The 17,702-nt window shown below is 36.1% G+C and overlaps 1 protein-coding gene across 1 annotated transcript in view; it reads left to right on the top strand.

Moving 5' to 3' along the window:
• The window catches only part of COG5 (component of oligomeric golgi complex 5), a 269,636-nt gene that overhangs the window by 27,396 nt on the left and 224,538 nt on the right, over positions 1 to 17,702 (top strand). The window contains exon 6 of the mRNA XM_024761085.1: positions 8,912 to 9,032. Coding sequence (XP_024616853.1) covers positions 8,912 to 9,032 — 121 coding nt within the window. The remainder of the gene's footprint in view (positions 1 to 8,911; positions 9,033 to 17,702) is intronic.

The raw sequence follows: 17,702 nt of genomic DNA, 5'->3' as shown, positions 1-17,702 counted from the left end.
TGATCTTTGCTATTGTTTTCTTTGTTTCTATTTCATTTATTCCTCCTCTGATCTTTATGATTTCTTTCCTTCAGCTCGCTTTGGGTTTTGTTTGTTCTTCTTTCTTTAGTTCCTTTAGGTGTAAGGTTAGATTGTTTATTTGAGATTTTTCTTGTTTCTTGAGGTAGGCTTGTATAGCTGTAAACTTCCCTCTTAGAACTGCTTTTGCTGCATCCCATAGGTTTTGGATCATTGTGTTTTCATTGTCATTTATCTCTAGGTATTTTTTGATTTCCTCTTTGATTTCTTCAGTGACCTCTTGGTTATTTAGTAACGTATTGTTTAGCCTCCATGTGTTTGTGTTTTTTACTTTTTTTCCCCTGTAATTCATTTCTAATCTCATAGCGTTGTGGTCAGAAAAGATGCTTGATATGATTTCAATTTTCTTAAATTTACTGAGGCTTGATTTGTGACCCAAGATGTGATCTATCCTGGAGAATGTTCTGTGCGCACTTGAGAAGAAAGTGTAATCTGCTGTTTTTGGATGGAATGTCCTATAAATATCAATTAAATCTATCTGGTCTGTTGTGTCATTTAAAGCTTCTGTTTCCTTATTTATTTTCATTTTGGATGATCTGTCCATTGGTGTAAGTGAGGTGTTAAAGTCCCCCACTATTATTGTGTTACTGTCGATTTCCTCTTTTATAGCTGTTAGCAGTTGCCTTATGTATTGAGGTACTCGTATGTTGGGTGCATATATATTTATAATTGTTACATTTTCTTCTTGGATTGATCCGTTGATCATTATGCAGTGTCCTTCCTTGTCTCTTTTGACATTCTTTATTTTAAAGTCTGTTTTATCTCAGAGTACTGCTATTCCAGCTTTCTTTTGATTTCCATTTGCAAGGAATATCTTTTACCCTCCCCTCACTTTCAGTCTGTACGTCTGAAGTGGGTCTCTTGTAGACAGCATATATATGGGTCTTGTTTTTGTATCCATTCAACAAGCCTGTGTCTTTTGGTTGGAGCATTTAATCCATTCACGTTTAAGGTAATTATCGATATGTATGTTCCTATTACCATTTTCTTAATTGTTTTGGGTTTGTTTTTGTAGGTCCTTTTCTTCTCTTGTGTTTCCCACTTAGAGAAGTTCCTTTAGCATTTGTTGTAGAGCTGGTTTGGTGGTGCTGAATTCTCTTAGCTTTTGCTTGTCTGTAAAGCTTTTGATTTCTCCATCATATCTGAATGAGATCCTTGCTGGGTAGAGTAATCTTGGTTGTAGGTTCTTCCCTTTCATCACTTTAAGTATATCATGCCACTCCCTTCTGGCTTGTAGAGTTTCTGCTGAGAAATAAGCTGTTAACCTTATGGGAGTTCCCTTGTATGTTATTTGTCGTTTTTCTCTTACTGCTTTCAATAATTTTTATTTGTCTTTAATTTTTGCCAATTTGATTACTATGTGTCTTGGTGTGTTTCTCCTGTATGGGACTCTCTGTGTTTCCTGGACTTGGGTGGCTATTTCCTTTCCCATGTTAGGGAAGTTTTCAACTATAATCTCTTCAAATATTTCCTCAGGTCCTTTCTCTCTCTCTTCTCCTTCTGTGTCCCCTATAATGCGAATGTTGTTGCATTTAATGTTGTCCGAGAGGTCTCTAAGGCTGTCTGCATTTCTTTGCATTCTTTTTTCTTTATTCTGTTCTGCAGCAGTTAACTCCACCATTCTATCTTACAGGTCACTTATCCGTTCTTCTGCCTCAGTTATTCTGCTATTGATTCCTTCTAGTGTATTTTTCATTTCAGTTATTGTATTCATCTCTGTTTGTTTGTTCTTTAATTCTTCTAGGTCTTTGTTAAACATTTCTTGCATCTTCTTGACCTTGCCTCCATTCTTTTCCCGAGGTCCTGGGTCATCTTTACTATCATTATTCTGAATTCTTTCTCTGGAAGGTTGCCTATCTCCACTTCATTAGGTGTTTTTCTGGGGTTTTATCTTGTTCCTTCATCTGGTACATAGCCCTCTGCCTTTTCATTTGTCTGTCTTTATTTGAATGTGGTTATTGTTCCACAGGCTGCAGGATTGTAGTTTTTCTTGCTTCTGCTGTCTGCCCTCTTCAAGTTGAAGTTTTTAATTTAGTTTTTTAACTGAAACTATATAAGTAAGAAAGTTTGAGAGAATGTTGGAAAGAGGAAGGAAGAAATGGTTCATAAAACCTTTTCTCTTTTTTTATGTTTGTGTTTTACATGTATGTGGTTTTCATCGTATACTTTTGTAGGGTCCTTTTTAGTTTTCAGTTGTTACGATATCAAATAATTTTATCTACATTGTTCTATAGGATGATGATTTAATTTACTGGCTTTATAATTATCCACCAAACAAGTGAATATATTAGGAAGGAAGGAAGAAGAAAGATAACAACACCAGCGTAAGTTGCCATTGTTCCTAAACACTGCGAAAACATATAGAGGAACTAAGATAGCAAAACCAGAGAACCCCTGCTGGTGGAAGTGATGCTGGGCTAGCCTGGGGGCTAGCGTTTAGGGGGCATAGCAGCTTTTGTTTCTGCTCTGGGAAAGCCACTGTCCATGTAAGAAGTCCAGCCATTGTGAGACTGTCATGCTGTGGGGAAGCCCATGCTGGCCGTGAGTAGATGATAGGTAGAGAAGCAGTGAGGCAGCCAGACATGGGAGTGAAGCCTCATGTTAGCTGAGTGCAGCAGAGTGAGTAATCCCAGGGATACCATGTGGAACACTTGAACCCTGCCCAAATTCCTGACTCACAGAATTGTGAGGAAGAACAATTCATTTAAAATCACTACATTTTGGGCTGGTTTCTTATGCAGCAAAAGATAATTGATACAGCAGCCAAACTGATTTTGACATACAGAGACAGCCATCCTCATAGAATCCAGGGACTATTGCCCCTATGACCCTTTCTTTAGGAATCTGATAGACAATGTACTTGAGACAATCAAAATGAGTAGAGAAACAGCAAAGTAAAAAGTAGTGATGAGCATTAGAACTAGGATTAAATGAGGGAGATACAGTAGTGTGTAATGGCTGTATGTTTTGACAAAGAAATAAAATTCAGCTGTAGAACATTGTGGGCAGAGTATGTGCAGAACAGTTTTTTTAAACTGTCTTCAGCAGTCATATTTGTGTTTTTAGTATTGGTGTGTTTTTGGCTGCGTTTTTGGTTTGTGTTGCTGCGCGTGGGCTTCCTCCAGTTGTGGCAAGCAGGGGCTGCTCTTCATTGCGGTGCATGGGCTTCTCATTGTGGTGGCCTCTTGTTGTGGAGCATGGGCTCTAGGTGCTCGGGCCTCAGTACTTGTGGCACGCAGCCTCAATAGTTGTGGCTTGCGGCCTCTAAAGTGCAGGCTGAGTAGTTGTGGCGCACGGGCTTAGTTGTTCCGCGTCATGTGGGATCTTCCAAGATCAGGCCTTGAACCCAAGTCCTCGACATTGGCAGGCAGGTTCTTAACCCTCTGCCACCCGGGAAGCCCTGTAGTGTTGGTTTTGCATTCAGGTAATGTTTTGTTTGTATTGTGTAGCAAAGCAAATGAATAATTTTAAATACTCTAATTCTGTTATCTGTTATGTCTCTGGAGCCAGGAGTCTCTGTGTGGAAGAGATAATTTGTAGATGTAAGTTAGAAGATTAGGTAAACACCCTGTGCTCCTGATTTTTAAGTACAATTATCAATATGAACTCATGAGATATTTTAATTTTATCTTATAATGGTATATACATTATATGTATATATTTTTATACATATGTGTATGTATAATGTTAATCTGAGACTGTTTTATGTGTATTGTGGAATCAAGCAAATGAATATTTAAATTTTGACATTTCCTACCTATGTCTACCAAAAAGTCTCAGAATTGAGCAAGCCTAGTTCCCAGAATGTGGTCTTCAAATGCTGCTGACTTCTAAAAGAAATCAGGGGTTCTTTGATAGATCTTTGATCCCAGATCTGGGGCATGAAATATGCAAAATGATCCTGGAATATTTTTATACCATATACGAAGGCAAGTATCAATAACTATTAACTAGAGTCATGATAAAAGGCTTTAGGAGCCAACTTGGAGAGGCCCTAGGGTGACCAACTATGTCAGTTTTAGCACTGCAAGTCCCATGTCCCAGGAAACCTCTCAGTCTCAGGCATATCAGTACAGGTGATCACCCTCAGAAGCTCCGACTGGCCAAAAATGGGACATTGTGAGCATCTATAAGGATAAGAGCTACAATGGATTGGCATCTTATATTATGTTTAAATCTGTGAGTTCATAATGATATCCAAAACAATGAACCAGTTGTTCATCTTCGGTGGCTATTAGGAAAGCAGTCCTCAGTTTTGAAAACTGATAAACCAGTAGAAAGAATCTGGCATTTATTCTTACTATTCTATATGAACAGTACCACTGGGTAAACTAATATAGATGAGGTAAAGTTTGTTCTCATAGAGATGTTTTATAAGCTAGCAAATAAAGGCAAAATGACATAACTAGAGTATCACCATTTTGTATTCATTATGCTGTAATAGATTTTGATATTATCAGTGGCTGCTAACAACACAGAGAATCATACATATGTTATAAATACACTACTACCTAATGAATAAATTTGCCCAGAATATTAAACCTGTATCTGATGAAGCTGCCTACATCCATCTACTAAAGTATAAGGAATGTAGAAGACAGAGGGACTTGTTAAACTAGGGGAAGGCAATCAACTAAAACCAGTCTGTGGGAAACTGTATAGGATAGATGATCCCGTATATTCAACAGATTGCAAAAGAAAAAAAAGAGATGCTAAAGGAACCCATTTAGATTTTAAAAGGGCAAAATTAGGACTTTCCTGGTGGCGCAGTGGTTAAGAATCTGCCTGCCAATGCAGGGGACACAGGTTCAATCCCTGGTCTGGGAAGATCCCACATGCCACAGAGCAACTAAGCCTGTGTACCACAACTACTAAGCCTGCGCTGTAGAGCCCACTAGCCACAACTACTGAGCCCGTGTGCCACAGCTACCGAGCCCACATTGCCGCCACTACTGAAGCCCATGTGCTGCAGCTACTGAAGCCTGTGCGCGTAGAGCCCACGCTCTGCAGCAGGAGAAGCCACCACAATGAGAAGCCTGTGCACTGCAACGAAGAGTAACCCCTGCTTGCCACAGCTAGAGAAAGCCTGCACTCAGCAATGAAGACCCAAGGAAGGCAAAAAATAAAGTTAAAAAAATAAAAACAAAAAGGGCAAAATTAAACTACAGCATTTAGGTATATATAAAGCCATAAATGAAAGTAAGGAAGGGATTACCACAAAAGTCAGAATGGTGTTTGTCTTGGTTAGGCTGGGGGAGTAGGGAGGATGGCTGGAGGGTGTTGTGATTGGTAGTGGGTACATGGATGGCTTCTGTAGTGGCAGACCTGGTTTTGTTTCCTGATCTGCATGGTAGTTCCAAGTTCATTTAGCTATAATTTCTTTTTTTTTTTACATTTATTTATTTATTTATTTTTGAGTGCGTTGCATTTTCGTTGCTGCATGTGGGCTTTCTCTAGTTGCGGCAAGCAGGGCCTACTCTTCATTGTGGTGTGTGGGCTTCTCCTTGCCGTGGCTCCTCTTGTTGTGGAGCACGGGCTCTAGAGCACAGGCTCAGTAGTTGTGGCTCACGGGCTTAGTTGCTCCAAGGCATGTGGGATCTTCCCGGACCAGGGCTCTAACCCGTGTCCTTTGCATTGGCAGGCGGATTCTTAACCACTGTGCCACCAGGGAAGCCCTTGCTATAATTTCTGTATGTAGTTTACTGTATTTGTAATATCTAAATCTATATTTTTAAAGACTTAATTTTTTAGAGCAGTTTAGATTCACTGCAGAATTGAGACAAAGATATAGATTTCCCATATATTCCTTGCCCCACACATGCATAGCCTCCCCCTTAATCAGCATCTGCCACCAGAGTGGCACATTTGTTACAATGGATGAACTTACATTGACACATCATTATCAAATTCCATAGTTCACTCTTGGTGTACATTCTGTGGGTTTTGAAAAATATATAATGATATATATATCCATCATTATAGTATCATATGGAGTATTTCCAGTGCCCTAAACATCCTCTGTACTCTGACTCTTCATCCCCCCAACTTCTGGCAACCGCCAATCTGTTTACTGTCTCCATAGTTGTGTCTTTTCCAGAATGTGATACAGTTGGAATCACATAGTATGTAGCCTTTTCAGATTGCCTCTTTCCCTTAGTAAACTGCATTTAAGATTCCTCTGTGTCTTTTCATGGCTTGATAGATCTTTTCTTTTTAGTGCTGAATAATATATTTGATAATAAAAGTCTGAAATGAAAAATAAGGAAGAAAAGGAAATTGATTGGAGTGAAAGCAACTATATTAGGAAATGGTGAGAGTTGCTGCCTTAAAGATTATCTAAGACGTGTTGACTGAGGATTTTTTTTTATATGTATAAATTTATTTATTTTGTTTTGGCTGCATTGGGTCTTAGTTGCGGCAAGTGGGGCTTCTCATCGTTGCAGTGTGTGGGCTCTAAGCGCGCGGGCTTCAGTAGTTATGGCACACAGTCTCAGTAGTTGTGGCGCATGGGCTTAGTTGCTCCACAGCATGTGGGATCTTCCCAGACCAGAGATTGAACCTGTGTCTGCTGCATTGGCAGGCAGATTCTTATCCACTGCACCACCAGGGAAGCCTGACTGAGGATTTTATTAAATGCTCTTCTAAGATGATTTAACATGATCTGTTACTAGAGAGCCCCTGAGGTTTATTAAAAAGGGGGTGGAGTGCTGAAAACTGTTTCTAAGAAGGTAAATCTGGCAAGATGGATTTCAGTAAGAGACTGGAAAGCAAGCCAGGAGACCACAGCGTTAAGGTGAAGGTGATAAAGATTTGAATTAGGGTGATGCTTATAGGAATAGAGGTAGAATAGCCATTGTGTTATGCAACAGAAGAACAATCAGTAAGACTTGGTGACAGATAAAGTATGGTTAAACAGAAAAGCATTAGAAATAAGCTCAAAGCTTTCATGTTTGAGGACATATCCTTTATTGGGTAGGTACTGGGAATTCTGGAAGGACAGTTCTTGGTGATTAGATCTGTTATTTCTCCTTGTGATGTATTTAGAATCCAAGAGGAATGATTGCTTGGGATTCTACATTCCAAATGGTACATCTAAAAATATAATTCTGACAAGCAAGAAACTGATAACAGTGGTTGTTTTTGGTGAGTGCACAGTTGAGACATAAAAATATGAGGATGACTTTTTATCTTCTAATCTTTTGAATTTTGAATTATATGCTTCTATTACCTATTCAGAAAATAAATAAAATTTAATTAAAGATTAAGATGCCTAAATCTTCCAGTTTACAGGGAGAAATTCTTATTTGACATTCTTTTATTATTTTAAGTACTTCAGACTACAGTTACTCAGAAAAGCAGTCAGTAAAAACTAAACATGTTTAATACTTGGCTGCCTTTGATATACATATGTTTGTAAGTGTGTATTTGATTATATGTTTGTGTATGTTGTGTGTGCATGAGTGTGGCTGTGTTTGGCTCTGAGGTGTATGTGTACTTCATTCAGAAAAAATGTTTATAGTTGAAGCCTCAGGGACCCTGTCTTCCTAGGAGTTTTAAATAGCTTTTTTTTTTTTTTTTGGCAGGCGGACTCTCAACCACTGCGCCACCAAGGAAGCCCGGGCTTTTAATTCTTATTGCTACCAGTTAGGATTTTCCTCCTTACATGGGAGATGTTCTTGCTTCTCATCCAGCTTCAGGGCCATTCAAAGATGGTGGTGATACAGCAGCATAGACTGTCTCTCTTTTCTTTATTATCACCACTGAAGCTGAAGGTCATTATGTATGCATTACTCCATCAGTCTCCCTTTTCATTCTCCCCAGGCAATTGCCCTGGATTGCCTCTGTAATAAAGTGTCTTGAAATACACAAATCTTTATTTCATGTCTTAGTCTTTTGGATAGGTTAAGACCCACTATTGGATCTGGTAACAAAAAAGGTGACATATAAATGATAGGGTTTTTTGGGTTTGTTTTAATAACTTTATCTTTTACAATTTGTTATTAATAAAAAAATTAGGAAATATCAGTAAGGGCATGCTTATTCTTTAAGATCTAGTGAAACTGGACATTTTAAGTCTGTTCCCCTACGGACTTAGGAAAGAGAAACTAGGACTGGAAACTAGGAAACAGTAGTAGGAAGCTAAGCAGCCCTAGCACAGTGGTTGTCAACCTTGGCCACACACAGGGACTGCATGAGGATATTAAAAGAAATACTGTTTCAGCTTTAATTGGTCAGGGCTCTGTCTTGCTTGGGCATTGGAACGTTTTGAACTTACACACTTGAATTTTTTTGGCCTCATCGGGTCTTAGTTGCAGTATGTGGGGTCTTTAGTTTCATCGCGCAGGCTTCTCTCTAGTTGTGGTGCTCGGGCTTCTCTCTGTAGTTGTGGTGTGCGGGTTTTCTCTCTCTAGTTGTGGCACATGGGCTTAGTTTCCCCGTGGCATGTGGGATCTTAGTTCCCCGACGAGGGATCCAACTGGCGTCCCCTGCATTGAAAGACGGATTCTTTACCACTGGACCACCAGGGAAGTCCCCCTACATACTTGAATTTAATATGAAGTCAAGACTGAGAGCCACTGGCCTAGAGAAGAAAACTGGTCTACGACTGAGGAGAAAAGTGCTTAGGTTTCATAGCACCTCAATCCCAAATTCTCTTTGAGATAAATTGGAGCTTATTGTAAAATGCTGCCTTTTAAGACTTGTGATTATTTAGATTTCTGACTGATGGAAAACAAAAAATACATGAGTGAATTTTTAGCATCTGGAAAGAAGAGACAGATTCACATAGTAATAAAACTTCATGGATTGACTTTACTTATTTAACATTGCACAGGTTGCCTGTGATTTGCTTCGGAGAATCATTCGCATCTTGTATCTCAGTAAGAGACTCCAGGGACAACTGCAGGGGGGAAGTAGAGAGATAACAAAAGCTGCTCAGAGTCTCAGTGAGCTTGGTAAGTCCTTTTGTTTATTGATTCACTGGTTGAAGGAAATTTGGTTGTTTCAAGTTTTTGGTGATTATAAATTGAGCTACTTTAACATTTGTATACAGGTCTTATGTGAACCTAAGTTTTCATTTCCCTAGGAGAAATGTCCAGGAGAAATGCTCTTTTTTAGGTGACAAGTCTCATGTTGGCATGGTGCCTAGAAGATCTGTTGAATTCATTTCTTCATTCGTCATTCTTTTCTTAAACATTTAGAGCAGCCTCTTGACCTTCAAGGGTGTCAGCAGTCACAGCTTTGAGTACTGACAGGTTGCAAGGTCCATGATGAAGCAGTTCATAATTTTTCAGGCAAACTTTTGAATACCTACCAAGTGCTTAAAGAACTACCTAACACCTGCATTTTAATGAGGCTTTGCGGTTTTCTTCTTTTCATTGGGTACCCAGTAATTTTTCTGAAGTGGTTGTGTTTAGTGGAATGTGTACCTTTTTAGGTTCAGAAGGTCTTTGATTATATCCATCTTAAATATCAAGAGTCTCCTAATGCTTAGTAATGTGCTTTGAAAGTTATGCCAAAAGAATATCAAAGATGTGCATTACATGTTCTTTTTGAATTTTCCTATATTTCAATTACATAGTCATACTGTAATGCTTATTCCCTGTTTTGACTAAGGAAATGTAATATCCTTCACAAAGCATGCTTCAACAACATTTCAATTTATAATGCTCAAATACATTGCTTAGGCACATCATGGGAATATATTGAACTTGTGATTTAGTGTGCTTGGAATATATTATATAAAAAGTTAATTTTAAAGCAGTGAGTAATGCTTCACTGTTTTTTCACAATATGTGCTAAATATAGAAGTGTAAAAATCTTAGTATCAGCTGTTATTTTTTGCTTTATCATATTTAATTTCTGTGCTCCAAAAAATAAACTCTCAAATAATAGAATCATTAAAAACAAACACAAATTATTCCAAGGTTTATTATGTATACTTGTCATCACTGATACTCTTCCATAATAAAAAGTTGCTAGATTTTGATTATGATTATCATCTCTCCTAGAAATAACAGATGCTGTAATGCAAATGGTGATATCTTCTTTTTTTAAAAAAGGCACATTTTATTATTTATTTTGACATCATCATTGGAGTATAATTGCTTTACAGTGTTGTGTTAGTTTCTGCTGTATAACAAAGTGAATCAACTATAGGTATACATATATCCCCATATCCCTTCCCTCTTGCGTCTCCCTCCCACCCTCCTTATGCCACCCCTCTAGGTGGTTGCACAGCACCCAGCTGATCTCCCTGTGCCATGCAAATGCTTCCCACTAGCTATCTATTTTACATTTGGTAGTGTATATATATGTCAGTGCTACTCTTTCACTTCGTCCCAGCTTACCCTTCCCCCTCCCCGTGTCCTCACGTCTATTCTCTGCATCTGCGTCTTTATTCCTGTCCTGCCCCTAGGTTCTTCAGAACTTTTTTTTGTTTTTAGATTCCATATATATGTGTTAGCATACGGTGTTTGTTTTTCTCTTTCTGACTTACTTCACTCTGTATGACAGACTCTAGGTCCATCCACCTCACTACAAATAACTCAGTTTCATTTCTTAAAAAGGCACAATTATTAATCATAATGTTCTGTGTTGGTACAATGCAGAGTATAAACTCATTATCCTTCCAGTGAGGCTTTGGCTTTACCCAAAGTTTTATAAATGTTAAACGATGACAAGTTGTTGAGAAAGTATAGTAAATTATGGAGTTATCTCAAAATGGATTGTGTTAATTTAAATTTTAAATCTTTGCAGATTATGTGCTATTCAAAAATTTCAAAGGCATCATGTCTTTATCATTCACCACTGTGGTTCAGTCTTGGCCAGTCCTGGCATTGATAATAAGGAGAAGCCAAGAGGGAGATAAAGTTTCTACATTTGGAATTAATGTTTTAATAAAAGTAATAATTTGGTAATCATTATTACAGTTACACATGTACACTAAATGCTGTTTCTATGATTGGAGCATCTCTGAAATTATCAATGTCTATATTTGTATGGTTCTGGCTCTCATTAGAAAGAATAAAATGATGAAGAGTAGCAGGCCCCTGAGATTAACTGAAAACCAATCTCTCAAACTTGAAAGGTCTTGAGGCTTGAAATGTAGTGACCAGGTGAAATACATTGTCATCTGAAAGTTAATTATATTCTGAGGGACTTGGAGGGGAATGTCAGTGACTGCTAATGGATACCACTCTTTAGAGTGGTGAAAATGTTCTGCAGTTAAATCGTGGTGATTGTTGCACAACCTTGTCAACATACAAAAAAGCCTCTGAATTGTGTGCTTTAAAAGGTTGAATTTTATGCTTTGTGAATTATATATCACTTTAAAGTTATATATCAATTTAAAAAGTATATTCTGGTGCCTAGTGACGATTATGCTGGTACCTTTTCTTTTTTTTAAAAATTGAGGTCTAAGCGATATACAGTAAACTGCAACATATTGAAAATGTACAGTTTGGCAAGTTTTGACATGAAACCATCACCAATATTAAGGTACATAACTATCACCCCCCAAAAGTTTCCTTATGCCCCTTGGTAATCCCTCCTCAGGCATTTATGGATCTGCTTTCTATTACTATAGATTGGTTGGCATTTTAATGAACTTTATGTAAATGGAATCATACAGTTTGTGTTTTTGTTTGGCTTCTTTCAGTCACCTTAATTATTTTGAGATTCATCTATGTTGTGTGTATCAATAGCTCATTCCGTTTCATTGCTGAGTAGTTTTCCATTATATGGGTATCCCACAGTTGGTTTATTCATTCACCTGTTGATTGATTTGAGTTGTTCCTAGTTTTTGGCTATTACAAATCAAGCTGTTATGAACATTCATATACAGGTATTTTTATGGACATATGCTTTCATTTCTCTTTGATAAATATGTAGATACAGAATGACCAGATCATATAGTAGATGTATGTTTAACTTTGAAAGAAATTGCCCTGGTGTTCTACCTAAAGTGTATGAAAACTGCACTTTTTCTGCATCCTTGTCAACCCTCGTTATAGTCAGTCATCTTAATTTTAGCCATTCTAATAGGTGTGTAGTAGTATCTTGTTTTGAGTTCACAAAAAAAAAGTTTGTAGAACTAATACAGGAGTTTAGCAAGATTTCAGGATATATGATCAATATACAAAAATTCGTTTTATTTCTTTTTTTTGTTTTTGGTCGTGCCGCGTGGCTTGCGGGCATCTTAGTTCCCCAGCCAGGGATCGAACTCATGCCCCGTGCAGTGGAAGTGTGGAGTCCTAACCACTGGACTGCCAGGGAATTGCCTTTATTTCTGTATAATATTAACAAGCAATTGGAAGTTGAAATTCAAAAATACCACTCATAATAGCATTGAAAATATGAACTACTTAGGGTTGAATTTGACAGAAGATACACAGTTGTATACTGACAACTAGAAAACATTGTTGAGGACAATTAAAAAGACCTAAATAAGTAAATAAACATTGTGAATTGGAAGACTTTATAGTGTTTATTAATATGCCCATTTTCCCTAAATTGATTTGTATAGATTCAGCACAGTTACAACCTGCATCCCAGCAGGCCTTTATTAAAATTGACAAACTGATTTTAAAATTCATATGGAAATGCAAAGGATCTAGAATAGCCAAAACTTAAAAAAAACCCCAAGAAACAGGCACAGTTGGAGCATTAACCATACCTGATTTGAAGACCTGTTACAATGACTTATACTAATCAAGACAAAAAGATAGACAAATAGGTCAATGGAATGGAATAGAGAGCCCAGAAATAGACACACACATGTAAGAACAACGGATTTTTGACACATTTAGTGGAGAAAAGAGAGTCTTTTCAACAGATGGTACTGGGAAAATTGGATATCCATATGTATAACAGTGAACTTGTATTTATACCTTACTTCATATAAGAAAAAAAGAAAACTGAAAATGGATCATAGTCCTAAATATAAAACCTAAAACTACAGAACTTCTAAAGGGAAACGTAGGAGAACATTTTTATGTCTCTGAATTAGAAAATGATTCCTTAGATATATAACCCAAAGCACAGTTCTCCCCACCACACACAAATTGGTAAGTTAGACATTATCAAAATTTAAAACTTCTGTGAGCGATGCTGCTAGAAGAATGAAAAGACAAGCAAGCCATAGACAGAAAATGTTTGCAAAGTGTATATTTGATAAAGGACTTGCTTCCAGAATATATAAAAAACTTTCAACATTGGTAAGAACACAAACAACCCAATTAAAAAATAGGCAAAAGATTTGAACACACACTTCACCAAAGAATATACGTGAATGGCAAATATACATATATGATACTCAGCATCATTAGGCATTAGGGAAGTAAAAATTAAAATCATACTGGTGTCTTACTGACAGAATAAGCAGCATTTTTTTAGTGCAGACTTATGTGTAATTTTTCACGCATATTATTATGATTAAAAAATAAAACTACATAGTACAGATTTCAGGATTAAATTATATCACATTGATTTATGGTTTTTCTTCAAGAAAAGTCTTGGCACTAGATGAAAATTTAGATGGGCCTTACTAAATTTGTAACATTTTTTGAACATTAGTTAAGATGATACACTTCAATCACATTTAAGTTATACCATGGTTTATATATAGTGAATGTATTTTATGTTGTGTGGTGTGACAAAAAAAAAGAAAGTATATCCTCCATTAATTTTTACTGTGTATGGTCTGTCCTCTGAGTTTTATAATTTTGTTGCTAAGCTGCAACAAAATGTTTTCTGATGATATATGGTGATACATTAACACCATGTATCATGAGAAAATATTTTTCAAATTTATCATAGAAGCATTTTATGAAATATTTTTTATAGAAGGAAGGGATAGTCTAAGTTTGTTTTATCCACTAATGTTCTTATTGTAACTGATATTTTCTCAATCTGATAAAACAATACTTATATGCAAACATTTTTGATTTATGCATAGGTGGGAAAAAGTATGATTTACATAATCTTTGCCATGTAATAGGTGATCAATAATTAAGGAACTAATGAATTTTTTTTGAGATGTCTGTAAGATGATGTAGTTGGTGAACATTGTATTATTTCAAGCTTTTAAAAATTGTTTATTGATAGGAAAATTTGTAAATATGCCATGTAACCGTTTCCAGTATTAAATTAGGTCTGAGATGACTTCTTTTTTAATTGAAGTGTAGTTGATTTGCAATGTTGTGTTAGTTTCTGGTATACAGCAAAGTGATTCAGTTATACATATATATGTGTGTATATATATATTCTTTTAAATATTCTTTTCCATTATGATTTATTGCAGGATACTGAATATAGTTCCCTGTGTATGCACAGTAGGACATTTGTTGTTTATCTATTTTATATATAGTAGTTTGTATCTGCTAATCCCAAACTCCCAATTTATCCCTCCCCCACCCCCTTTCCCCTGTGGTAACCGTAAGTTGTTTTCTATGTCTGTGAGTCATTTTCTGTTTCATAACTAAGTTCATTTGTGTCATATTTTAGATTCCACATATAAATGATATATGGTATCTGTCTATATATACTATTATATATAATAGTATATTATATATAATAGTATATATATGTCTATATATACTATTATATATAATAGTATATTATTTTTCATACATTTCAAAGTTACAGTAGTATTTTGGGGTATATATTTTATTCCATATGGTCAGGTAATGTTTATTGAAAGTCTGTAGTTTACCTTACTATTTGTCACCCCCTGCTGGACCATTCATCATTGTTTGAGAAAAATTAATTTAGTGTAAGGTTCTTCAATCTAGTAATGTATCAAATTTTCAATTACTCGGCTCTAAGGGCTTTATTTTCTATTTGGATGCTTAAGCCAGTACTTCTCTTTTCCATTCCAGTACATGTAAGTTTTAAAAATTGCAGTGTATCTTAAATGAATATAAACAGTGCTCCAAATACAGGCTTCTTATTGTATTGACTTTTTACTGGTTATTTTATTGATTGTTCCTAAAAAATGGTGTCAGCGTACTTCTAGCGAATTACAGCTTTGAGTCTCTAAGTCTAATATTTTGGGGGAACATTAGATGGGCTGTTTTACTTTTTATTGCCATTATACTTGGTTACTTTATGTATAAAAATTCTAAATATGTTAAACAGTTTTTATCCGTCTTTGGTTTAGTAGATTGGAATTGGCTATAGGCTAAGTTAAAAGGGTTCAATGTAAATTTATGATTATAGGTATACTTATAGAACTTTACATTTTAATACCATGTAAACAACAGGGCAGGTAGGCAGGCATGATCTTTTGAGAGACATGTTAGTAAAATAGGATGCAGTTTTAGTCATTTGTTTTAATTTCTGTGTTAGGGACTTGAAATCTGTTTCAATAAATCAGAAATGTGTTTTTCTACCATATCTAATTGGAAGATAATGCTGATGTTACAGTTTTATTGTCACAACTAGGAATATATTCAGAGGTCAGTGGTGACCCCCCAAAAGTTGTCTTGTGCCTCTCTGAGTCAGTCCCCCCACTTCAGCACGAACTTTTGTTACTAGAGATTTCATTTTGCTCTTTCTTGGATTTCATATATGTGGAATCATACAGTATACATTCGTTTGATGAGTAGTATTCCAGTGGATGTGTGTGCCACAATATATTCATTCAGCTTTTGATACATATTGGGTTTTCAGCTTTAGACTATTGTGAATAAAACTGCCATGAACATTTATTTTCAGTGCCCTTGGGTAAATACCTAGGCGTGGAATTGCTGGGTCATCTGGTAAGTGTTATGATTAACTTTTTAAGATTTGCTACACTGTTTTCTTTCTTTTTAAACTAATAGGCAATTTTATTTTTACAGTAGTCTTATATAGCAACAGTATTAGTTTGCTGGGGCTGCCATAACAAAGTTATCACAGACCGGGTGTCTTAAACAACAGAAATATATGTTTTCACAGTTCTGGCGGCTGGAAGTTCAAGATCAAGGTGTTCATAGGTTTTTTATTTTCTGAGTCCTCTCTCCTTGACTTGCAGATTGCCACTTTCTCTCTGTATCTTCACTGGTCTTTCCTCTGTGCTACACTTTTCTAAAATGGTTGTAACATTTCCACCAGCAATGCATAAGAGTCCCATTTGCTTTACATCCTTCAGTGCTTGTCATTGTAAATCATTTTAATTTTAGCCAGTCTCATAGATGTGTAGAGGTATCTCTTTATGATTTTAATTTGCATATACATGATTACAAATCATGTTGAACCTGATTTTGAATATTTATTTCCCACTTCATTTATCTTTGTGTAGTGTCTGTCCAGATCTATTGTCTTTTTTTTTTAAAGACAGTATGAATTTACTTTAGAACTGTGGAACAAATATTACTAAATTACTCAATTCAAACTGGAGTGCATTTTCACCCCTAAGTGCTTCGGGACTAAGCTATCCCATCTCCTTTTATTAACTCTTGTCTCTTACAATGTCTAATGATGACAAAAGGTTAAATTTGTGTGCCTAACCCAAATGTGTGGGATAAGATCTGAGCCTTGGATTGAAGTGCATTTGATTTACACAAAAATAAAAAATGGCTAAGAGGGTTCAATAAAAGACAGTCTTGTGAAATATAGGGTAACTAGACTTTTGCCCTTGTTTTAGACTGGGTTTGTTTTCTTACTGAGTTGTGAGACGTCTTTTTATATTCTGGATACAAGTTTGTGAGGTGTGTGTGTGTGTGAGTGTGAATGTTTTTTGTGAATATATGTGCATTGTCTTTTAATATTCCTAGTGGTGTGATTTGAGCAGAATGTTTTAATTTTGATGAAGCCCAGTGTACCTTTTTCTTTTTTTTGGGAGGGGGGTGAGTTTTGTTTTATAGCTTGCACTTTTGGAGCCCTATGTAAGACAATCTTTTCATATCCTACAGTTGCAAAAAATTTCTTCTACATTTTTTTCTGGAAGTTTTAAAGTTTTAATTTTTGTGTTAAGGTCTATGATTCATGTCAGGGTACTTTTTGATATAATGCAAGGGAAAGGTTGAAGCTTATTTTTTTCCATGAAGATATCTAATTGGTCCAGTACTATTTGTTGAAAAGACCTTCCTCTCTCCACTGAATTACCTTGGGGCTTTTTTAGAAAATCAATTGACTCTGTATCTGTAGGTGTATTTTTGAACTCTATTCTGTTCCATTTATCTATGTGTCTGTCCTTATTTCACACATCTTTATATTTTGATTACTGTAGCCATCTTGAATTTGCATTTAAAGTCTATTTCTTTGTAGATAGAGTGTTCTTGAGTCCTGCTTTATTATCTGTTCTTTTATAATTTCAGTTTCGTTTTGTTTGGAGTGTTCATACATATTTTTACTAGTTATTGATATGGTTGGATTGAGTTTGCCATTTTGCTATATTCTATTTTTATCATCTTTTTTTCTTTTGTTCCTGTCTTTCCTGCTTTTTTTCTTTTGTCCTTTTTTCGTAAACCATTTTTAAGTGTAAAATTCAGTGTTATTAAGTACATTCACAGTGTTGTGTCACCCTCAACACTATTTCCAGAACCTTTCCATCATATGCCAAAGAGAAATGCTGTATTCATCAACCAGTAACTCACCATTTTCCTGTTTCCCCAATCCTTGGTAACCTCTGTTCTACTTTT

This window comes from Neophocaena asiaeorientalis, unplaced genomic scaffold (assembly GCF_003031525.2).
Source record: "Neophocaena asiaeorientalis asiaeorientalis breed wild unplaced genomic scaffold, Neophocaena_asiaeorientalis_V1.1 scaffold508, whole genome shotgun sequence".
In the NCBI taxonomy this organism is placed as follows: Eukaryota; Metazoa; Chordata; class Mammalia; order Artiodactyla; family Phocoenidae; genus Neophocaena; species Neophocaena asiaeorientalis.
This window is presented reverse-complemented; position numbering and strand designations above follow the sequence as displayed.